The sequence below is a fragment of the Octopus sinensis genome, linkage group LG25 (genome assembly GCF_006345805.1).
Source record: "Octopus sinensis linkage group LG25, ASM634580v1, whole genome shotgun sequence".
NCBI lineage: Eukaryota > Metazoa > Mollusca > Cephalopoda > Octopoda > Octopodidae > Octopus > Octopus sinensis.
In genome coordinates, this window is record NC_043021.1 from 9,990,360 (window position 1) to 10,015,132 (window position 24,773).

At 39.6% G+C, this 24,773-nt stretch overlaps 2 protein-coding genes across 4 annotated transcripts in view; one reads left to right on the top strand and one right to left on the bottom strand.

Annotated features, from left to right (window-relative positions):
- Positions 1-5,931, top strand: part of LOC115224192 (splicing factor 1) — a 65,127-nt gene extending 59,196 nt beyond the window's left edge. Inside the window, exons 13-14 of one of the 2 annotated variants that reach the window (XM_036513286.1) lie at positions 839-940; positions 3,617-5,931. In XM_036513286.1, the coding sequence (XP_036369179.1) occupies positions 839-940; positions 3,617-3,876 (362 nt within the window). In that variant the 3' untranslated portion in view covers positions 3,877-5,931. The remainder of the gene's footprint in view (positions 1-838; positions 941-3,616) is intronic. The other variant, XM_029794948.2, reaches the window with a different exon arrangement.
- LOC115224193 lies at positions 4,804-20,124 on the bottom strand. 2 transcript variants are annotated; one of them, XM_029794949.2, is made up of 6 exons: positions 19,918-20,105; positions 10,951-10,998; positions 7,714-7,795; positions 6,412-6,437; positions 5,742-5,768; positions 4,804-5,264 (listed from the first exon to the last, which is right to left on the bottom strand). In XM_029794949.2, the coding sequence occupies exons 1-6, from the start codon at positions 19,984-19,986 to the stop codon at positions 5,127-5,129; spliced, it is 390 nt and encodes a 129-aa protein (XP_029650809.1). In that variant the 5' UTR covers positions 19,987-20,105; the 3' UTR covers positions 4,804-5,126. The 2 variants fall into 2 exon arrangements, with proteins under 2 accessions (XP_029650809.1, XP_036369180.1); XM_036513287.1 differs by lacking the exon at positions 10,951-10,998 and having other exon boundaries at positions 19,918-20,124.
- Between the last annotated feature and the right edge of the window lie 4,649 nt (positions 20,125-24,773).

Here is a 24,773-nt window from a genome sequence, read left to right on the forward strand (position 1 = left end):
TCCCAACCACATGGTTCCAGGTTCAGTCTCATTGCAAGGCACCTTGGGCAAGTGTCTTCTACTATAGCCTCGGGCCAATCAAAGCCTTGTGAATGGATTTGGTAGATGGAAACTGAAAGAAGCCCATTATGTGTACATGTGTGTATCTGTTCCCACCACCGCTTGACAACCAGTGTTGGTGTGTTTATATTCCCTTAAGTTAGCAGTTCAACAAAAGAATCCAATAGATCAACTAAGAATTCTTCGAGGTGATGCCCCAGCATGTCCACAGTCCAATGACTGAAATAAGTAAAAGATAAAAAATGATAAACGACACCAAAATTTTTGGTTTTTATTTGTTGATCTATCTATCTATCAGCTCAGTCGAAGTCGACTCTCGGTCACTCATTGGATCAGTGTCCTCCAGTCAGTTCTATCCTGGGCCGCTTCTTTCAGATTGGCTATGTCCATTCCGGTATCCCTCTTGATGGTGTCAAGCCAGCAGGTTCTTGGTTGGCCTTTTCCTCTCTTGCCAGCATATGCCGTTGCCACCCCCAGCACCACGGTGAGGAGAACGGTTGGGCTTTGGAGGGGGTTATTTGTTGAACAGGAAGGTTAAATTGTGAAATTCTTCATTAGCAACAGATATCCTCGTTTCGTTTATACCCCAGTAGCCTTTTATAGGGGGTTGACCTCTGGGACATGTGAGGGAACATACGAACCAGTTATTTGTTACATTGCCACTCTCGGTGCTTCAGCACCTCTGTGAATCCCTGATGAAATGCTGTGCTGTTGCAAGTGATATTACATTTCATCTCGCTGTGTCTTTTGGCCTGATTGTTTTATGTATATTTTCAAGCAGGTGTGCCACCACCTCCGCCAGGTTTATTGACTGCTCCTCCACCACCACCACCACCAAATAGCCAGTCCGCCGGTGTCATGCCCTGGATGAGTTCTCAAGGTAAGTTTGGAATACACAAGATTTTGAAGACCTTAAAGATATGCTTAAACAGTAGCTCTGTGTATGTATACATGTGTGTATGGATATATAAGTTTGGCAATGCTAAATATTAATAACTGTTGCTTCTGCTAAATATTAATGTATATATGTATATGTGGAGATGCGTGGCTTAGTGGTTAGGGTGTCAGCATCATGATTGTAAGATTGTTGTTTCAATTCCTGGACCGGGCGATGTTGTGTTCTTGAGCAAAACACTTCATTTCACGTTACTCCAGTCCACTCAGCTGGCAAAAATGAGTAACGCTGCGATGGACTTGTGTCCTGTCCAGCTGGGGAACACATACGCCATTGAAACTGGGGCCATGAGCCTGGCTAGGCTTTAAAAGGGCGCATTTATTTATTTTATATACGTATATAGGTATAGGCCTGGCTGTGTGATAAGAAGCTTGCTTTGCAACCACATGGTTCCGAGTTCAATCCCACTGTGTGGCACCTTGGGCAAGTGTCTTCTACTATAGGCTCAGGCCAACCAAAGCCTTGCATGGATTTGGTAGATGGAAACTGAGAGAAGCATGTATGTGTGTGTGGTATCACATTTAAAAAAAATTTATTTTGCAACAAATTCTGATATAATTTGAATCTTTACCATCTGAAGTGTATTTGTTGGTATGCTGCAGCTAACTCCAGCCAGTTACTGCATATATTACTGGAAATCCATAGTAAACATTTTCAAAACATTATAACAGTAGATTGGCATGGCTGTGTAGTCGAGATATTTGCCTCCCAACCACTTGTTTTCCACTATAGCCCTAGGCCTATATGTGTGTGTTTAGAACTGCAGTCATTTGTATGAAAGTTATGGCAAGCAGTGTTGTCGATTCTCCTGTCAACAAATCATCTAGTCACTTTGTGCTTTGGAGCCATGTGGAATATAAGACCTTACCTGAAAAGCAGGTAAGGCATCTGAGTTAAAATCAGTTCATCAAATAACATCTGCCCAATCCATGGCAGTATAGTAATATGGGCATAAAATGATTGTCTATATAGATATATATTTATAAATTTGCTGTTATGTGGCTGGTTATTTGTATAGTCCACCTCAATTACCTGCTATGATGTGTTGCGTTGAATGCAGTGTATATATATTTTTTGTTGTGATGTAGCATGTTAAATGTTATATAATCATCATCATTTAATGTCTATTTCTCATGCTGACATGGATGGATGGTCTGACAGGAACTGGCAAACCAGAAGACTGCACCAGGCTTTACTGTCCATTTTGGCATGGTCTTTATGGCTGGATGACCTTCCTAATGCCAACCACTTTACAGAGTAGCCTGGGTGCTTTTCATACATATATATAAGGCTTAGTCACGTTAACAAAGGGATGTGGGTTCGAGTCCCATGCAGATAGGAAAACCCCCTTTATTTTTCTGTTGATGGCTATTTTCCTTAGTTATTGCATGGTGATTGCTATAAGCTTTAGGATTATTTAAATACCATTATTATTTACAGGATTGTGAAACCCAGCAATGTATAAAGAAGCTATTTGCATAGCTCAGTGGTTAGAGCGTCGAGCCTATGATTGTGAGGTTATGAGTTTGAATCCCGGACCAGGCTGCGTGTTGTGTTTTTGAGCAAGGTACTTTGCTCCAGTTCACTCAGCTGTAGAAATGAGTTGCGATGTCACAGGTGCCAAGTTGTATTGGCCTTTGCCTTTCCCTTGGATAACATTGGTGGCATGGGTGACTGCTAGTCTTCCATAAACAACCTTGCCCGACTTGTGCCTGGGAGCCTAACTTTCTTGGTGCAATCCCACAGTCACGACCGTTTCTACAGCTGGATGCCCTTCCTAATGCCAACCACTCCAAGAGTGTAATGGGTGCTTTTTACATGCCAGTTATGTGAGACTGGCATCGATCACAACTATGATTCTAACCCATGACAGCATAGGAGATGGATGTCAAATGATGATGAAAATGTGTGTAGACACACACACACACACACACAAATATAGTTGCTGTGAAATAGTGTTGATTTATCTACTTTGAGTATATATTTATCATGTAGCCTATAGTATCTCTCTCTCTCTCTATATATATATATATATATATATATATATATATTATATATATATATATATAATGTGTGTGTGTGTGTAGCAATATATCCTATTGAGAACATAATATATTTTAGTGTATTTTTGTGGAGGCATGTGGCTTACTGGTTAGTGTTGGACTAATGATAGTAAGATTGTGGTTTCGATCCCTAGAACGGGCAATGTGTTGTGCTCTTGAGCAAAACACTTCAACTGTTGATAACAATCTAAGCTGGAGTTCCCACATAAACAGCAAGGTTGACTTGGCCTGCCAGATGTGCTCCTGGATTCTGAGAACTTTCCGGTTTAGACATGTCTACACCATCGTCCCTCTCTACTCTACTATTGCCCAACCCCACCTTGAAAACTGTTGTAGAATACTCAGCTGTAGAAATGAGTTTAACCTAGAGAGGCTTTCTCACCTAAGATATGCTGTATAACTGCAATGACCCCCAAGGGGTTAAGGGGCTTGTCATTAGTGTATTTCATTTTGTGGGAATTGTTGCTATTACTGCTTTTTTTGTGTCTGTATATTATAATTTTTCTTCGTAATAATTCACTAATATTTCTGTCTACAGGTGGATTACCCCAACAATTATCTCCGTCTGGACCTCCTTGGCAGAATGCAGCCGTTCCTCCACCACCTCCATCAAATGTGCCTCCATGGCAACAAGGACCCATGCATTCGATCGGCACTTCGGTTGCTCCACCACCACCTCCACCAGGAAGCCAGCACGGTTACGGTGGAATCCCTCCGCCCCCGCCTCCTGGAGGATATGACATGAATCCTGGAATGAATCCACTGCTTGTTGCCCCTCCACCACCACCACCCAGCTAGACCATTCCACCCATCTGAGTTAGCAGTGGCACCATCTTGTACATACAGAACTGAAGCCATCTCAGGGAGAAGGCTGCTTTTTTTTTTTTTCTCTCATGGTTAACACTCAGAACTTTCCTTCTGTTCTTGCTGCGTGTGCGCACACACTTAGAGACACACACACACTTGTCTACCCCTCCCCATCCTTCCAGCCTGCTGTAACTCACACCCCCTTCTTCTCTACCTTTGCTCTTTGGTATCAGTTCTTCTCTGCCAGATACGTCCACAAACCTGACAATTTTCTATGCAGTGTGTCTTTGCATATGCTGCATTAAAACCATTATATATATATTTTTTTCATGTTTTACAGGAAAAAAAAATTTACTTCCACATTTGTAAAACAATCCATTTGAACCCCAAACTTGCAGACCAGCCAAAAGAAGAAAAAAAAATCTCTCTGCCACACCCCTATTTTATTTTCTTTCATTCTTATCTCTTTCCTTTATTTTACTCACGCACAGATTTAAAAAAAAAAATCTTCCATTATAGAAATCCTTCTGCTTTCTCTGCACCTTTCCCAGCCGGGGCTGATGAATTAGTTTATTAGAAATGTGACAAACTGTTTTAGTTTGCCTAAAATTTACACTAAAGATGAAGAAATTTGTAAACGAAAAAAGTCTTTTGGGTTAACTTCAATTTTATTTTTTATATAAGATTGAAAACAGATTTAAGTCTCCATGTAAAGTGTGAATGAAAAACATACATGCATGTAAAATATATGAGAGAAAAAAAATAATGTTCCAAAATATTTGTGATTTGAATTAGATTTAGAAAGTCTTTGTTGCAACATCAGTGGAAGACATTTTTGTTGTCTAACATCTCAGAAGTCAGCTTTATATATTATATAAATATCTTTTTGTACAATTAGCATTTTTTTTCTTTTTTCACTTTGTTGTCGAAAGTAATTTATCTTTGCAAAAGTAAACTCTTTCTTTGTTGCTTAGCTGATGCATAAAAGTTCTTTACAAAAATAAATAAACCCTTAAAAACTTCAATACTAGACTAGGAAGGAAAGCATAACAAATGGAAAGGGATTTTTAATAGAATTGGTGGTGGTATTGTGGTGAAACCTTTATTTAATCTTAAATTGTGTGCTACGGAGAAGAAGGTCCTTACATAATGATTTAACTGGCTAAAACAGTTATTAAAAAAAGGAAAAGGACGCGACAACATACATAGTCTTAGTTGATTGTCCTGTGACTTTAGGAAGATTATTTTGGTGTTGTTGTTATTGGTGCAACAGTAGGAGCTATGGTGATTTGCTTGTGAAACACATAGATATCTGTTGTAAGGCACTGGAACAAGATTACTGCACCCACAACCAGCAAGAACCAATATTTGTCAGGTGCCTGTAATAAGAGAAGGAACAGTCATTTTCCACTAATGTTTGTGTGTGTGTGTGCGTGCGTGTGTGGATATTATAATTAAAAATACGAAGGTGGAAGTGGGTTGTATTATATTTAATTTGTTGCAATGGGGAAAAAAAAAATTTTTTTTTCTAAACTTCATTTTTTTTTTTAATTACATTTGTTTCAATTTTTTTTTCCTCCCTCTCCACAAGATTTTTTATAATTCACAAAAATTACAAACTTGTTGATTATATATATATATACATTCATACAAAGAACTGTCAGGAAAAGGTGATGAAGTACTACAGTAAATTGAAACATTCTATTAAAAGAGTATCAACGAAATTGGCAGAGCTCCTCAAGGACCCTGCTATCTTCTTTCATTTTATATTCTCTTTGCAAAAAACAGAAAAGGAACAAAAAAAAAAAGGAAAAAAATTTATTTCAGAAATACTCAAAAAAATGTCGGATATTTACCAAGTCTCCACTTCTGTACCACCAAGCCTGCATTGAAGGTTTAAAAAAATTTTTTCAATTAATGACTTGTAAAAAGAAAATTGATAATTACAGTGAACATTTTTAGATCAACATCTAACAAATTGTTATTTAGGATTTTCTTTTCAATATTGTTATAAACTTTTAAGATCAAAATAAATTGGGAAAAGTCTCTTCTTCTTATTATTTATTTTTGCAAATGACTTAAGTTTCCATAAATGATTTTTCAGGTGTGTCCAAGGACTTCTTTCATTAAAATGCCAATTAACATTTACTTGTTCACCCTTTTAGCATTCAGATTACTCTGTCAAATGTAATGCATATTTATTCGGTATTTTGAATTAATCATGCAATGTTGTAATTGTCTATTTTGAGAAGGACATAGTAACATAGGTGTGAGAAGCCAGATATGGCCAGTTTAATGAAACTAGTCTAAATTTACGGTTATTTTAGAATTTAATTGAAACTCATAAGGGGTGTATTTTGGTTAGAAACATAGCCAAACTACTACGTTATGGGGATGTAGACAGACCACTAACAGACCATCTCAGAATAAATACGGTAACAAAAGGGTTAAATAATAAACTGCAATATGGCGAGGGATTACTCATTTCTCTTTGTAAAATAGTAGAGTATGAAGGCTGGAACTTACCACAGCACATGCCACCAGGCTGCTCACTGAAAGAAAATAAAAACAAAGAAAACTGAATGTATGTGTTTGGTGGTGACTCGGTTAAATATAGCACAGGTATACTCTTTTTTTTTTTACTCTTTTTACTTGTTTCAGTCATTTGAATAAGTACTGGGCTTACAAAGAATAAGTTCCGGGGTCGAGTTGCTCGATTAAAGGCAGTGCTCCAGCATGGCTGCAGTCAAATGACTGAAACAAATAAAAGAGTAAGTAACATAGACCCAAGACAGAAAAGATGCCATGGTTTGCGGGAGTCTGGATGGGACTGGTCCTTGATCAACCGATGGTGGTGTGTTTACGTCCCCGTAGCATAGCGGTTCGGCAAAAGAGACCAATAGAGTAAGTCCTGGGGTCAATTTGCTTGACTAAAGGCGGTGCTCCAGCATGGCCACAGTCAAATGACTGAAACAAGTAAAAGATTCATAGGGTTGTTTTTCCAGGTTTCAGTGCTGTATGTATATATATATATATATATATTCCTCACCTGGATAGGATGCCAATCCCTCACCGGGTTACTGCTGAGTAGACTGGAGCATCATGAAATGAAGTGTTTTGCTCAAGAACACAACATGTCGCCAGGTCCAGGAATTGAAACCACAATCTTACAATCAGGAGTCCAACACCTTAATCACTAATCGATGCACTTCTATGTAATGAATTATGAAGTATTAGATACCGTAAATCCTTGAGTATAATCTGCATTTTTTTTCCCCAAATTTAAAGGTCAAAATCCTTAGTGCGTACTATATACGAGGTTAAAATTGAAAAATATTTTCTAAGCAATGTCCGAGTCTCTATTTGCTGTCCAGCACAAAAATATCTTAAGCTAAGCCTGAAAGCAATGAAGTCATAAAAGAATCATCCATAACTTGCAGTAAGCAACATTTATTAAACGTTATTACTGTTATTTTTTATTTTCTGCAAACAAAATGCACGAAAAAGCTACACGTTTGCATTATGTTATATATACAAGAATAATTAATTCTTTTATGTATATATACAATAATAATAAAGGACATTACCGTATACATTTTTACAAACCAAGGACGTTGTATAGACCTCCTTGACTCAAGTTAGAGAAGGGGTGCGTATTATACACAAGGTTTAGGTTTTTCAGAGGTACAGCCCCCTAAAAATCCCCTGCGTATTATACTCAAGGGTGGACTATACTCAGAGATTTACTGTATATAAAAAGGCATGATGGTCTTTGTTAAATGCTTTTGGAGATAAGATCTACTGAATAGGACTAACTACTATACTTACTAACTAAATTGCAGGCAAGAAGATAGTCCGGAGATGAGTTTTCTCTGACATGACCTTGGACCAAACATATAAGGAATGATATCTGTAATAAAACAAAAATACAATGAAAAGAGGGTGATACAGAAGGCCAGAGCAACAATGGCTAAACTGAATGAAGGAGAGGGGGTAAAAAGTTGGAATGGTCATGACTGGAATAACTTTGATCGTAGGACTTGCAGGATAAAGTTTGAGGGCAACAACAAGGATAGGAAAGAAGATTCATAATCCAGACTAGGTTTGAGGAAGTTGAGCAGGCAGAGTTTAAGCATATGGGATCTGTATGTGAGATAGCTTAGAAATGGATGGAGACACAGATGGATTAACCCTTTTGTTACTGTGTTTATTTTGAGATACTCTCTGTTTATCTCAATTATTTTGGATGTAACAAAGAATTTAGTAAAATAACGTAGTTATCATTAAGCTAGTATTAGGAACATAATTTGTGACTAAGGTTTGGTGGAAGATTTTAATTCAGAACTTATGAAAACAAGACATTTGTACTACTGAACCAGAGCCAGTTTCAGCCGGGTTGGTAACAAAAGGGCTAAACAATGAGGGGAAAAGATGGTATATTGTTAATTGGGAGGAGTTGAGGTGGAAGAGACGGAGGAAACAAGGCGTCTTTGAGCCTGTGGTTGTAGCATGGTAGGGAGAAAGTTTACATTGATCATCTTGATGGTATGGCAGTTGGTTTCATTTTCATGTTTATTCACATGCAGTTCATGCCTCTATCATGTATGCAAACCCCGTTTTCAACCAATGAGAGTAATCGAGACCCCCTTCAGTCAAGACACTGACCATGGGATTGCACCTACAAAGGTTGTTTATGGAAGACCAGCAGTTGCCCATGCATACTGGCCTCCCCTCTCCATGCCACCAGTGTCATCCAAGGGAAAGGCAAAGACCGATACAGCTTGGCACCTGTGATGGCGCAACTCACTTCTACAGCTGAGCGAACTGGAGCAATGTGAAATAAAGTGTCTTGCTCAAGAACACAACATGCAGCCCGGTCCAGGAATCAAACTCACAACCTCATGATCGTAAGCTCGATGCTCTAACCACTGAGCCATGTGCCTTCACTACCAATGAGAGTGTACACATGATAATTCTAGAAAATTCTTCTAGTAATGGCTTTATAAGAAACTGAATTTGGCGCATTGTTTAAGAGAGAGTTTGGCTTACTTGCCACAGTCATGACCACTCTGCCCTCAAGCTGTTCTAACAGCTTCATAGTCAACCCAGTGCAATACCACCTAATAGTTACCTTCACAGCTATAAACCAACTTGGAGATGATGAAGAATCAATGCCATATGTTTTTGCAGCAATGTGCCAACCAGTTAAATCATGAAGTTTTTAACTCCTGTAAATGTAATTTATATTCACCGTATCAACCAGACTATCAGGTGTTGCTATACACCACTGAATGCCATATGGTTCTTCACATTGTTGTAGCTTTCAAATGAAGCCACCCTACTGGCTAGGAAAGCTGATCAACATTTCCCCTGAACAGAATGTCTGTCTGGTTGTCTCAGTGCTAGAGATGACAAGGATTTATCTCCCTGCTATCGGTATAAACAAGAGTTCATTTTTGCACCAAAAGCCAATATGGGAATTTCTCTCATGGTACCTACTACAGTATAGTTTGTTCTAACAGAACATCCAGCTTTAAGTCGGGATAAATATTATCTCTCAGTATTAGTACTACCTCTGTCGCTAATATATATTTTTAATCAGCTCACTGGCTAATTATGACACCAGCACCTGCCCTGGCACTGTTATTCTATATATCACTGTGCCTCTAGCAGTCAAGTGTCCATCATTGATGAGACAACGGAAGACTGAAATCACGTGATCTGGTGTTTTCAGTGCTGGAGGTGGCCAGGGATTTATCTCCCCACTAGTGATATAAACAAGTCCATTTTTGCACCAAATGCCAATATGAGAGATTCTCTCTTGGAATCTAAAACAGTATAATTTGTTCTAACAGAACATCTGTGTTTAAGTGGAGATAAACATTACCTCTTCATATTAATACTTCCTCTGTCGCTGATAAATATTTTTTAACAAGCTTACTGGCTAATCATGACATCAGCACTTGTTGTGGCAATGTTATCTTATATCCATCGCTAGCTGGGAAATGAATCACTGCTATCTCTAGTGGCTGAGTGTCCATCATTGATAAGACCAAGGAAGGTTGAAATCATGTGATCTGGTGATCTCAGTGCTGGAGGTGGCAGAGATTTATCTCTTCACTAGTGATATAAACAAGTCCATTTTTGCACCAAAAGCCAATATGAGAGTTTCTCTCGTGGTATCTACCACAGTATAGTTTGTTCTAATAGAACATCCACTTTCAAGTGGGAGTAAATATTACCTCTCGGTATTAATATTGCCTCTGTTGCTAATATATATCTTTTAAGAATGTCAATCTGTTGCAGGGTTACCCTGTTTACAACCAAGTAGACTGGAGCAACAAGAGATGAAGTGGCTTCATTTGAAAGCTACAACAATAACTGGTCTAGGAATCAAAACCACAACCTTGGGATCACGAGTGCAACATCCTAACCGCTGGGCCATATGCCTTTCAGCATCTTTCAGTTTCTGTTTACCAAACCAAATCCATTCACAAGGCTTTGGTCAACCCAGGGCTATAGTTGAAAACACTTGCCCAAGATACCATGCTGTGGGATCATATCTAGAACCATGAGGTGGGTAAGCAAATTTCTTACTACAGAGCCATACCTACACCTTCAGATATTTTATATCTTTGCGGTCTTTAGCAAATCAATTAGGATTCAGTTAATGAAAGCATTATAAGGGTAGCAAGCTTTAAAGCACAGAGGTAAATGGAGCTTTAAAAAAGAAGCAATATAAGATTATTCAATTTAACCCTTTGGCATTGAGACTACTCTGTCGAATGTAATGCTTATTTAATCGCATTGTTTTGACATAATCGTGCATTATCTTGTAGCTTTGAGAATTTCATGATGTGATTGTTTATATCTTTGGAATGATATTTAGGGTAAGAGTGAAAATTTTGGATTTGGCTGGTGTGAACATAAAACAGACAGAACATTCAGGCTGGATATGACCTGTTTAAATGCTAAAGGGTTAAACAATGTCACAATTATTTGTTGACAGAATAGAGGGAACATTCAGTTTATAATTAGAATAAAAAGAAAAGAAATAAAACTTACAAAAACAACAATACCCACAAAACCATTGAAACATCTCACAAACAAAATCTGAAATAAGAAAAAAGAAAATAAAAGAATAAGAATTGTTTTAAACAGGCTCTGAAATAAAATAGGGTTAAAATAAAGTTATTGGACTATATGTTAACTTTGCTATACAGTAATGTCTTTAATTGTGGAGGCGCGTGGCTTAGTGGTTAGGGTATCAGCATCATGATCGTAAAATTGTGGTTTTGATTCCTGGGCTGGGTGATGCGTTGTGTTCTTGAGCAAAACACTTCATTTCCCTTTGCTCCAGTCCACTCAGCTGGCAAAAATGAGTAACACTGCAATGGACTGGCGTCCCATCTAGCTGGAGAACACATATGCCATTGAAACTGGGAAACTGGGCCTATGAGCCAGGCTAGGCTTTAAAAGGGCACATTCATTTATTTTATTAATGTCTTTAATTAGTGTAGTTAATCCCATAGCTTGCTATGGTTTTCAAAGTTCTTCAACTCGCAAGTCAAAATAGGAAGAGACATGGAAGTTCTCCACTGACATCATCACTAGCATCATTTAATGTCTGTTTTCCATGCGGGCATGGGTTGGACAGTTTGACCAGTGCTGGTATTTAATTTATTGACCCCAAAAGGATGGAAGGCAAAGTCGACCTCGGCAGAATTTGAACTCAGAACGTAGCAGCAGATGAAATACCACTAAGCAATTCGCCTGGCATGCTAACAATACAGTAAGCTCACCACCTTAATAATAATAATAAAATGAGAAAGCAACCATACTATGGGAGATGCCAATACACATAGATAGGGAAAAATTAAGGCCAATAGGCCAGATATAGTTGTCAAAGATCATCAAGAAAAAAATGCTGTCTAATTGATGTATCAATACCAACAGATGACATTTCTCTAAAAGAAATGGAGAAACTTTCAAAATACAAATCCACTGTTGCCATGTAAGATGGCATGAAAAGGTGGATCTTAATTATATCTGAGACATCCAGCAGCTTGCTACAACCACCATAACCAGATTCAGAACGTCACCAATCCCAATGGGGCCTCTGGTGAAGTTGGGTGGTGTGGTCAAGTGCATGGGCCTTGTGATCACAACACATGGTCTACCCTAAACAAAATCATGCAACGGTCACGTTCGCCAACACTATACCTGATTTTCTCCCCTCCATACACACGCAAGCATCTATCTGACTCATACACTGTTCACTTTCCAGATATTTGTACATTACTGTATATACTTTATACGCACTTTTGACAAGTTGTGGTGCACCTGAGCACTGTATACAATAATTTCATTATTATTTTATAAATACAGACCCCTCAGCTCCTGGTTAACCCTCATTGTGTAGATCTATGATTAGAGACTGTCCAACCATAACCAAGACTAGACTACAGCTGAGAAAAATTTGGCTGCTATTTATAGCAGAGTTGAGTATTCATGGGCAAACTGCCTATGATGAGCCAGGTCTCAGGTGGCCTGCTTTTTGGAAAAGGTTACCCATGCCTGATGTAGAATCTTTGGCACACTGTTGTTTAGCTACAAGTTAACACTAATTAACCAGGCCAAACACATTTCAACCATGACCATCTCAACATTGTTCAGATATAATGCATGTTGGACAACACACCAACAGCCCATTTTAAAGAAGGTGGTGTATTTAGAGAAATTTAGTTCCTATTTCTAGCAGATCAAGCAGCTACATAAAGGTACCTTTCTTTTCTTGAGATGTACATGTGAAGGCACATGGCTCAGTGGTTAGAGCGTCAAGCTTACAATCGCGATGTTGTGAGTTGGAATCCTGGACCAGGCTGTGTGATGTGTTCTTGAGCAAGACACTTTATTTCACGTTGCTCCTGTTCACTCAGCTGTAGAAATGAGTTGCAACATCACTGGTGCCTAGCTGTATCAGCCTTTACCTTTCCCTTGGATAACACTGGTCACATGGAGAGGGGAGACTGGTATGCATGGGCAACTACTCGTCTTCCATAAACAACCTTGCCTGGACTTGTGCCTGGGAGGGTAACTTTCTAGGTGCAATCCCACGGTCAGTCATGACCGAAGGGGGTCTCAACAACATGTACTCGATGTAATTGATTAGCCCATTTCACCCAAAGTTTCTGACTGTGTCCATAGTGGAAATAATTATTAATTTTTTGATCAGTTTATTCAACAAAATGACACAGCTCAATTTCTGGTTTAAATAAGGGAACGAAGGTTATCCACTAATGTTAATAGACAGGTATGGTAGTGAGCTGTGGGCATTGAAAATAGGTCTGAAGAGAAATAAAAGATCTGTAAGAAGTTAGAATTTATAATGGAACTGTGTGCAGGGGAGACAACTGCATTTATAAAAACGATTTAACTCTCTTATATTTCTTATGAAATACACTACTTTTTTTTTTATCAATGATGAAGAACTTAGTAAAATAACTTTGTTGCTATAAAGCTGCTATTTTGAAGACAAATTAATGTGAAATTTTGATACAAGGTTTTTTTTTTTTTAAAAAAAGACCACTTCTAAATAAGAAGTTTGTAACAAAACCAGGAACCAGGGTTGGTCTCAGGTGGGTTGGTATTAAAAAGGTGAATGGAAGAGGAGTCCTGGGGTGAAAGAGAGCAATTGTTTGTAGATGATAATTGTGGTTCATGGGTGAGGATTAGAAAGAAGTGGTAAAATAAGGCAGTGAGCTTGCAAAATCGTTAGCATGCCGGGCAAAATGCTAAGCGGTATTTCGTCTGCTGTTACGTTCTGAGTTCAAATTTTGCCTAGGTCAACTTTGCCTTTCATCCTTTCGGGTCGATGAATTAAGTATCAGTTACGCACTGGGGTTGATGTAATCGCCTTATTCCCTTAGTCTGTCCTTGTTTGTCCCCTCTATGTTTAGCCCCTTGAGGGCAATAAAGAAATAAGGAACATTAGGACACCGGGCAAAATGCTTAGCGGTATTTCGTCTGCAGTTACGTTCTGAGTTCAAATTTCGCCTAGGTCAATTTTGCCTTTCATCCTTTTGGGTCGATAAATTAAGTATCAGTTACGCGCTGGGGTTGATGTAATCGACCTAATTCCTTAGTCTGTCCTTGTTTGTCCCCTCTATGTTTAGCCCCTTGTGGGTAATAAAGAAATAAGTGGTAAATTCAGAGCTTACAATATTTGAGTTCATTGACAGAAGGGATTGAGAGAAATAGTGAAATCTTTATATATAAAAGTCAAGTTGTGTGTCTGTCTCCAACGATTTAGATTCCTAACTACTCCCACATTTTGCGTTGCAGTTTAACCAAAACCGGGTACCTTATAGTCGTGATTCATATCGAGCCCTTCTGGGTATTAGCACACGTCTACGATGAGTCTACGATTTAAAAAGAAATTTACCATAATTTTTTTCCATTTTAATGCATTTTTTCGCTATTATATAAGGGAAGTAACTCTCTAAAAATGTCTACCATGAGTCAACGATTTAAAAAAAAATTTACCATAATTTTTTTTCCATTTTTAATGCATTTTTTTGCTATTTTTGGGCTATAACTCTCTAAAAATGCTTATATAGTTATTTCCCTTACAAACCCGAGCGATACTGCTAGTAGTTGTTAAAAGAATGAGTTGGATGGAGATGACTGACAACGATGGCAAAAATAATAATGATGATAATGGTAAGAAATGAGGGTGGCGACGATGATTATGTTGCTGTTGTGGCACAAGCAGTCAGCGCCATATTGGATGAGATCTCACGACAGCCATTACCATCTCAGAGACTGGAGCAAGACCTCACCTGCATCCATTTGCCATGCGCGAGATCACAACAAGGCTCGTGATGGAAACTATATAAAAGGAAAACCGATTCAGACCTGTCTCTTCTTTGGCGCCACTACACAGCAGCGCTTTCTGAACACCCCACTGGCTGGAGGCAATTTGCACCTGCACTATCGGAGCTTAAGATGGTAGCTGAGAGTAGCACACTTCACCTTTCCTGTAAATAAACCAGATGTAAATAGCATTTGTGGTTGAAGTCTTTTCTCTTCGCCTGCCGGAAGCCTGAACTTCATGAAGAACAAGAAGATGATGGAAGGAGATGATATTCTTCTGATATCGTAAACCTTTCCTTCCATTATTAAATTACCAATGGTTATGATGATGATTTTCATGATAATTGTGTCTAATGCTGGTCCTTTGGGCCTCACTGAGGCGATGACAAATGTCCAAGACCTTTGGTGATATGCTGTGCTTAACCCTTTTGTTACTGTATTTATTTTGAAATGCTCTGTGTTTCTTTCAATTAATTTTAAATATAACAAAGAATTTAGTAAAATAACTTAGTTATCATTAACCCTTTCGTTACCAACCCAGCTGAAACCGGCTCAGGTTCTGAGTACAAATGTCTTGTTTTTATAAGTTTTGAATTAAAATCTTCCACCAAACCTTAGTCACAATTTATGTTCCTAACACTAGCTCAATGATAACTAAGTTATTTTACTAAATTCTTTGTTATATTTTAAGTAATTGAAAGAAACAAAGAACATCTCAAAATAAATACAGTAACGAAAGGGTTAAGCTAGTGTTAGGAACATAAATTGTGACTAAGGTTTGGTGAAAGATTTTAATTCAAAACTTATGAAAACAAGATATTTGTACTCAGAGCCAGAGCCGGTTTCAGCCGGATTGGTAACGAAAGGGTTAAGACTGGTAATGATAATTGTGGTGATGGTAATGGTGATGCTGACAGTGGGAACAATGAAAATGATAGTTATAATGGTATTGTTACAGATGAGTTCCTCATTGTCATCATTTAACATCATCATCCTCCAATGTCTCTTTTCCATGCTGGCATGAGTTAGACGGTTTGACTGAGACTGGTAAGCCAGAGAGCTGCACCAGGCTACGACTATCTCTTTTGGCATGGTTTCTGAAGCTGGACGCCCTTGCTAATGCCAACCACTTTACAAAGTGTACTGGGTGTTTTTCACATGTCACTGGCATGGGTGCCTTTTATACCATGTCACTGGCAATGACCACAATTCACTTAGCTTGACATGTCTTCTCAAGGTGTGTGTGTGTGTGTATGTATTTGTCCTCTCACCATCGCTTGACAACCAATGCTGGTGTGCTTATGTTCCCGAAACCTAGCAGTTCGGCAAAAGAGACCAATAGAATAATTACTAGGCTTACAAAGACTAAGTCCTGGAGTCGATTTGTTCAACTAAAGGTGGTGCTCCAGCATGGCCACAGCCAAAATGACTGAAACAAGTAAAATAGTACTGTTATGAAAAGGGAGGGACACACTGTATCACACGGTCCTTTTAGGACTGGGTGGTCATAGCTAAAACATCTCTGATCATAAGAGTAATCTGTCAGATTGATCAACTGCTAAACAACAGTATGCAATCTAGTTACCATATCTTTTACTTGTTTTAGTCATTAGACTGTGGCCATGCTGGGGCACCACCTTGAAGGGTTTTAGCTGAACAAATAAACCCTAGGACTTATTTTTTTTTTAAAACCTAGTATTTATTTTATCAGTCTTTTTTGTTGAACTGCTAAGTTATAAGGATGTAGGTACACCAACACCGATTGTCAAGCAGTGGAGGGGGACAAACAGGGGCACAGAATGCATGCATACATACATATGTACACACACACACACACATGACAGGCTTCTTTCAGTTTCCGTTTACAAAATTCACTCACAAGGCTTTGGTTGGCTCGAAGCTATAGCAGAAGACATTTGGCCAAGGTGCCACGCAGTGGAACTGAACCTGGAACCATGTGGTTGGTTAGCAAGCTTCTTACCACACTGTCACACCCACACCTAATATGCTACACTTGTATCACCAATGCGAATGAAACATCCTCCGATGATGATCTCAGTAACACTAATACACAACCACCACCCTCATTAAAAGAATAATGCTACAGCTCACTCACTCATCCTAAAACCTCCACAATTTCTGATAATGTTTCTTAATAACCCTCCACACACATAACTATGACTGCTTTACAAAGACTAGCCTTCTTCTTCAGAATCAGGAAATATTTCAGCTCTGATCCACTGCCAAGCCTCAATTTACAAAGCTTGTCTACAACCCATAGAGAAATATTTGATTGCAGATCTGAGGCAGTAGACCTAGTTGCATACATGCTTGTGTAGAAGTTAGCTGTTTAATTCACATCTCAAGGGAATTCAGTGTTTTGTGATATGAAATTAATATTCTCAAGAGGATAATCCCATTAATTAGTATTATTAACTGATATTTGTATATGTGTATATATATATATAGATGAGTGTATTTTTCCTTGTTAACAATTGACATGGAAAAAAATAGATAAATAGATACCAGAGTAGCAAAAAATCACACAAGTAAAGAGGTTGGAACTCCTTGTTTTTAAAGGTAGAAACTTCAGGTTTACGTGGAATTTTTTGTATAATATATAAATAAAAAAAAGGGAGTTTAACGCAGGTATAATTCAAATACTTTTACTTCCGACACATGTTTCGAAGATTTCACTGGTATTATTCCAAAGGAATAAATGGTGTAAAACAACGTAATCTTATCTTCAGGGAAGTGAAGAAAGGAAACTCATCAATAAAGCATTTTAACAGAAAATGATGGATATCTTTCTCATTTTCTTCCAGTAGTCCTTGTAGTCCAGGAAAATGGCAGGGATGCTGTCTTTCTTCGTCTATGTTAATCAACAAATAAATAAAAGTGAATTTAAAAAATGCTGTGGAGCCAAAGTTAAACTTAGGTCAACAGTCTAGTTTCAATTTTCAGTCACACTATATTTATCGTCGTCGTGGCACTCCATCGGTTACGACAACGAGGTTTCCAGTTGATCTGATCAACGGAACAGCCTGCTCGTGAAAGTAACGTGCAAGTGGCTGAGCACTCCACAGACAAGTGTATCCTTAACGTAGTTCTTGGGAAGATTCAGCGTGACACAGAGGGTGACAAGGCTGGCCCCGTCGAAATACAGTTACAACAGGAACAGGAAGAAAGAGTGAGAGAAAGAGTACACTACCCTCTGCCAGAGGCTCGTGGAGCTTTAGGTGTTTTCGCCCGACCTGGGAATCAAAACCACGATCCTACGACCGCGAGTCCGCTGCCTTAACCACTGGGCCATTGCGCCTCCACTCTCTACTTATAAATAATAGCTTTCAGGAAGGCATGAGTAAGAAACCTCATTTCCTGTCTATCTTAAATCTGAAACTCAGTGCCTATGTAAATCGATATGTTACTAAAAATATACAAAAATAATTGTGCACATCTTCACTTAAAAGCCACAAATCTCCGCATTGAAAGGTCACAGCTCCGGGTGTGATGGGATTAGAATGTCGCAGAAAAGAGTCACAAGATGGATTCTTCAGACTGGACCAACGAGCAGGAGACCTAAGGGGTAGACCAAAGCCAAGGAGGCGTACACCCGGAAAGTGTAATGAGTTGTTTTTGATAGGACCCTATAGAGGAAATGCATGAGGTTTCTACCCACCGCCCCCAGAAAATGTAGGCAAAGAATAATAATAGATGAAAATGGAAGGCAGCAAGCTGGCAGAAAGTTATTAGCATTCTGGACATAATGCTTAGCGGCCTTTTCTTCTGGCTTTATGTTTTAGGTTCAATTGTTACCGTAGTTGACTTTAACATGTATCCTTTTGGGGTCTATAAAATAAGCCGAATACTAGGATCAATGTAATCGACTTCCCCCTCCCCTCAAAAACTACTGGCCCTATTATTATTATTGTTAAGTAAGAGAACAGCGCATGCCATCAAAGTGCCACTGGGTACAAATATACGAAGCCCAATATACCCATCATGATTACCCGTCTGTGCACAGGGCGGTGAGCTAGCAGAATCGTTAGTACGCCGGACGAAAGGCTTAGCTTTTATCTTTACGTTCTGAGTTCTAATTCCGCCGAAGTCTACTTGCCTTTTATAGGTTGATAAAATAAGTACCAGTTGAACACTGGGGTTGATGTAATCGACATATGCCTCCCCAGAAGTTGCTGGCTTTGTGCCAAAATTTGTGGAAGCTGTTTTCAGTTGAGTATGTCTACCTTATAACTAAGAACTTGCTCGGTCGGCTAGAAATAGCAGGCAGCTCTCCTTAGTCTTACATTATATTTGAAAATTAGAGTGGTCATAACAGGATAACTGGAACGCCTTCTAATTAGCCAAGCACTTGCTATTTCGTGGCCGAGTGCACAAGTTAAAATCTATCTGGCTGTTGGGGCAATTTATTTGAAGAATATAGCTGACTATATTGACTTCGTTACTTGTACTAAGTCAAACCAGACCTCAGTATTTCAAATAACAACCAAATGTACCACAAATTACACCCTGTGGTATGTGAAAAAAGAGATTAAAAGCATATGGTGGGAAGTAGCGTAGTTATTCGATATTTTACGTCAATTTAATTTGAAACATGCCGGCCCGAAAAACCAACTTTGTGGGGGCGAACTTATGTGCTTCGATTAAAACTCCGCTTATAGTCTTTTAGATAAACTATTCCCCAAAACAGACAAAATAAAGTTGCTGTGGTCACTACTGAAGCAACAGGCTGACCTCGACCGGGGGTTAAATAACAGAAACTTTTTCTTGTATGCGTACAAGGTAGTAACAAGTAATGGTACAATGTTTTACGATACAAACAACACCAACGTCCGGTCATCTTGTTGTTGGGGTTCGTTCCATTAGCCAACATTTAAAAGTGGGTCGCAACAAAACTTCAGAACTAGTGACGATATTCGGTTAAAGTTTTATAAGTTCTTGAAGAGGGGTCCCGTTCGGGGTGGCCCCGCGTCAACTCGCTCTGTTCGATGGAGAGACTAAATTGAAAGGATAGCCCAACACTGGAAACAGTTGTTTAATTAGTAAAATAGATATTTCCGCATCTTTGAAGTTTTACAGCTGTGTACTTAGGTATTTATTAAACAAACAAATGGTAAAGTTTTTAAACGTGGTACTTACTTTGCGGGGACTAATCCCATGGTATATCGCACTTTCCAAAGGGGTTGTGTGTCGGTCTGAATCCGCCATGCCTCTCTAATTTAATCATGTGATGTTGTCATTAGCGAACGAAAACAAAAGCTAAACCAGCACCTGACACCTACACAACTAGTCACGTGACTGGCGCTGAACCTGTTGCTCAGCTGGCTCTTCATTATTCTCTCTCAGTTTCACTCACACACACATACACACACACGCACATGCATGCACATACACACTCACGCACATACTACACACATAATAATAAAGAAACGACATACTACACACATACATTCTTTAACTTCTCTCGCACTGTCTCTACCCCCACCTCCCCTTAAATACCAGCTTCATCTATCTCTCCGCGCGGCACATAAACTTGGCTTTCTGCAAGCTAGTTATTGCTATAAGCAATTATTAATTTCTAAATAGTCGTACTCCCTTTTTTCTTTCTTTTTTTTTCGCTTGTTCTCCCCAAGGGCGCGCACACACATACACGCACTTACACAAACATCTGCTTTCAAACTTTACACCTGAGTGTATGGTATGCACGAATATTTTTTCTTTGAAATTTATTCAAGCTTTATATATTTGCAGGATTCAAGCAAGCCGGTCACAAACCAGGCAACAAGGCCTTTTTGTTTTAAATCAAGACAACTCTTGGGGGCTGCTGGCTATATGAATTAGTTAATGTGTACATATGTACAGTACTCCTTTTGTCACTATAGTTCTTTAGAAAAATACTCTCTTTGTTTCAATGGATTATCAAAATAGAGAGGAATTTAGTAAAATAACTGTCATTTTTTAAACTGGTGTCGAGGCAAAGATGAACCTGAAATTTGTTGGCAGGTTTTAATTTGGATCACTTTAAAATAGAGAATTTATCTGATAGAAACAGAAGTCTCATGTGGCGAATTCCCGGATTTAGGGGGTCAAATGATACTCTATGTATGTAATGATTCCAAAGCATTGCTTTGTTTGGAGGGTGCCTATTACATTACTAAAACGGTCCTGTTTATGTGTGTGCATATGTAGATGTATGTATGCAAGTGTGTGTAAATATATATATATATATATATAGGCGCAGGAGTGGCTGTGTGGTAAGTAGCTTGCTAACCAACCACATGGTTCCGGGTTCAGTCCCACTGCGTGGCATCTTGGGCAAGTGTCTTCTAGTATAGCCTCGGGCCGACCAATGCCTTGTGAGTGGATTTGGTAGATGGAAACTGAAAGAAGCCTATCATATATATGTATATATATATATGTGTGTGTGTGTGTCTGTGTTTGTCCCCCTAGCATTGCTTGACAACCGATGCTGGTGTGTTTACGTCCCCGTCACTTAGCGGTTCGGTAAAAGAGACCAATAGCATAAGTACTGGGCTTACAAAGAATAAGTCCCGGGGTCGATTTGCTCGACTAAAGGCGTTGCTCCAGCATGGCTGAAACAAGTAAAAGAGTAAATAATCGAAATCAAATTCGATGACTGGCATCCGTGCTAGTGGAGCGCTAAGAGTACCATACGAGCGTGATTGTTGCCAGAGCAACAAGCTGGACTCCGTGCCGGTGGCATGTAAAAAACACCATTCGAGTGTGATTGTTACCTACATCGCCTTACTGGCATCCAGCGAGGTTGTTGCCAGTGCGGCTGGACTGGCTCCTGTGCAAGTGGCACATAAAAAGCACCATTTGAGTGTGGCCATTGCCAGTACCGCCTGACTGGCCCACGTGCCGGTGGCACATAAAAGCACTTACTACATTCTCAGAGTGGTTGGCATTAGGAAGGGCATCCAGCTGTAGAAACTCTGCCAGATCAGATTGGAGTCTGGTGCAGCCATCTGGTTTGCCAGTCCTCAATCAAATCGTCCAACCCATGCCAGCATGGAAAGTGGACGTTAAATGATGATGATGGTTGCTACATGCTCCAGTTTTTTCAACAATGCAAAAGTGTACAGCTGAGATGGTCTCAACAGCTGGATGTCCTGCAGCTGCCACCACCGAGGAAAACATTAGTTGTGTTCAACACACGATGGATGACAAGTGATTGACTATAAATCAAACGGCCAATGTTATTAACGTGTTCCATGAAAGAGTTGAAAATATTTCGCACAATGAATTTAGCATGGTGGTTTCTGTTCAGTAGGTACCATACCTTCTGAGACTTGATCAAAAGGGCACCAGGCAGATCACATCATGGGAAAATCTGGCATTGTTTGAGACAAATGCAGCTGGTTTTCTTGAACATTTCCTAAATATATGTGTGTGTGTGTGTGTGTGTTACTGTCTTATTACCTTGACTCCATGTGATAGTTGCAAATGAATGTCACTATCATGGAAGCAGTATTATCCATTTTTAATCTTGCTTAGAAGCACATCAGATGATGGGGTGGAATATACCCTTTCTTGGGAACAAGCAAGGGTCAGTGACAGGAAAGATATTCAGCCACAGAAAATCCGTCTCAGCAAATTATGTCCGACCCATGTAAGCCAGGAAAAAAAAAACGAACATAGAACAATGATGATGATGATGATGAAAATGACGAGCACTTGCCTGAGGTATTTTTTCCCTAAGACACATTATTCACACACAATTTAGTCTCGCCCCCCCCCCCATCACCAGTTTTAAAGTTTGGCATTTAATTTGACAGTGAGACAAAACAAGCCAGGCATTCATTACTGCAGAGTCAATTGTCACAAGTAATTGGCGTAGCAGCCACACAGTTGCAAAACTGAAAGTGGATCAGAAAGCTTTTTTAGTCGGAGTTTTTGTGTAGGCTGGATTTTTATGCTGTAATTATTACAGAGACAATTTAATAGAGGCGCTCAGAATTTCATTTATGTATCATAACAAAACAATACAGGGATGTTTCCTTTGTGTCTGTTATCAATTATTTGTATTCTTTTTCTGGTTTTAGTCACTAAACAGCAGCTATACTGGAGCATTACTTTTTTAAGGATTTGGTGGTAGGTAGATTATACTGAATCCAGTCCCCTCTATGTTTAGCTGCTTCGTCTGTCCTCTCTATGTTTAGCCCCTTTGCCTGTCCTTGTTTGTTCCCTCTATGTTTAGCTCCTTTGCCTGTCCTTGTTTGTCCCCTCTATGTTTAGCCCCTTTGCCTGTCCTTGTTTGTCCCCTCTATGTTTAGCCCCTTTGCCTGTCCTTGTTTGTCTTAGTAAGTAGGAGAGCAGACAAATCACAAATCCCTTCAGGTAGATGGCCCTGCTCTATCTGTAGAAAAGGTGTAGGTATTAACTCCATAAAATGTGCCTGGTATAAGCTACAGACATATAAGAGGTGCAACAATATCAGAGGAAAGTTAACGGAAAATAGTTTTTGTTTGTGGGAGGTGCACAGGTACAATTAACACCAAAATGTACAGAAAATAGACTCCATCAAATGCCAGGGGGTAAAACTAGAAGTACTTGATAGTTTCTGTTACCAAGGTGACCAAGTCAGTAGTGGAGGCGGATGCTCCGAGAGAGTGACTGCTAGAATAAGAATAGGTTGGACGAAGTTCAGAGAGCTTCTACCTCTGTTGGTAACAAAGGGCTTCGCCCTCAGAGTGGAAGGCAGATTGTACAATGCCTGTGTGCGAACAGCCATGCTACACAGCAGTGAAACATGGACTGCGACTGCCGAGGATATGCAACGGTTTGAAAGAAATGAAGCTAGTATGCTTCACTGGATGTGCAATGTCAGTGTGCATGTATGACAGTGTAATATATTGAGAGAAAAGTTGGGCACAAGTGGCATCAGATGTGGTGCACAAGAGAGATGACTGCACTGTCATATGGTCATGTGATGCGTATGGACAAGGACAGCTGAGTGACAATGTGCTGATCTCTAACTGTGGAGGGAACCTGTGGAAGAGGTAGGCCCAAGAAGACATAGGACGAGATGGTAAAGCAGGATCTTCAAATGTTAGGCCTCATGGAGGCAATGATAAGCGACTGAGACCTTTGGTGATATGCCATGCTTGAGAAGACCCGAAAAGTCAACAGAAATTGCAGTCACGGCTGATGCCAGTGTTGCAATAACTGCCACTCATGCTGGTGGCATGTGAAAAAGCACCCTTTGAATGTGGGTGACATGCTGTGCTTGAGAAGACCCATCATGCCAAGTGAAACCATAGTTGTGTAGCCAATGCCAGCATTGCATAACTGGCATCCATGCTGGTGGAATGTAAAAAGCACCTTTCGAATGTTGGGCCTCATGGAGGCAATGACAAGTGACCGAAACCTTTGGTGATATACTGTGCTTGAGAAGACCTATCAAACCAAGTGAGATCATAGTTGTCATTGATGCCAGTTTTGCATAACTGGCACCCATGCTGGTGGAATGTAAAAAGCACTCTTTGAACTTTGGGTTTCACAGAGGCAGGGAGAAGTTATTGAGACCTTTGGCAATAAATCATGCTTCAGGAGACCTGCCAAGCCAAGTGAGTCCATAGTTGAGGCTGATGGCAGTGTTTTGTAACTGGCATCCATGCCAGTGGCACTTAAAAAGCACCCACTACCCTCTTGGAGTGGTTGGTGTTAGGAAGGGCATCCAGTTGTAGAAACCATACCAATCCAGATAAGAACTTGGTGCAGCTCCCCAGCCTAACAGTTTCCAGTCAAACCATCCAACCCATGTAGCATGGAAAACGGATGTTAAATGATGATGTATGTATATACATACATATATATGTAGGTGTGTGGCCTAGTGGTTAGGCTGTTGCAGTAATGATTGCTAGATCATGGGTCCCATTCCCTGACTGGTCAGCAAGTTGTGTTCTTGAGCAAAACACTTCATTTCCCATTGCTCCAGCACCGCCACATTCGATCAGGTGGGGGAATGTTGG

What these genes read in the sequence shown, in the direction of transcription:
- LOC115224193 (XM_029794949.2), bottom strand. Translation starts at nt 19,986, where the DNA reads ATGGCGGATTCAGACCGACACACAACCCCTTTGGAAAGTGCGATATAC. An exon ending in TTGTGGGTATTGTTGTTTTT is followed by an intron (nt 7,796 to 10,950) that starts GTAAGTTTTATT and finishes GTTTTATTACAG; the next exon opens with ATATCATTCCTTATATGTTT. An exon ending in TCTTGCCTGCAATTTAGTTA is followed by an intron (nt 6,438 to 7,713) that starts GTAAGTATAGTA and finishes ATTTTCTTTCAG; the next exon opens with TGAGCAGCCTGGTGGCATGT.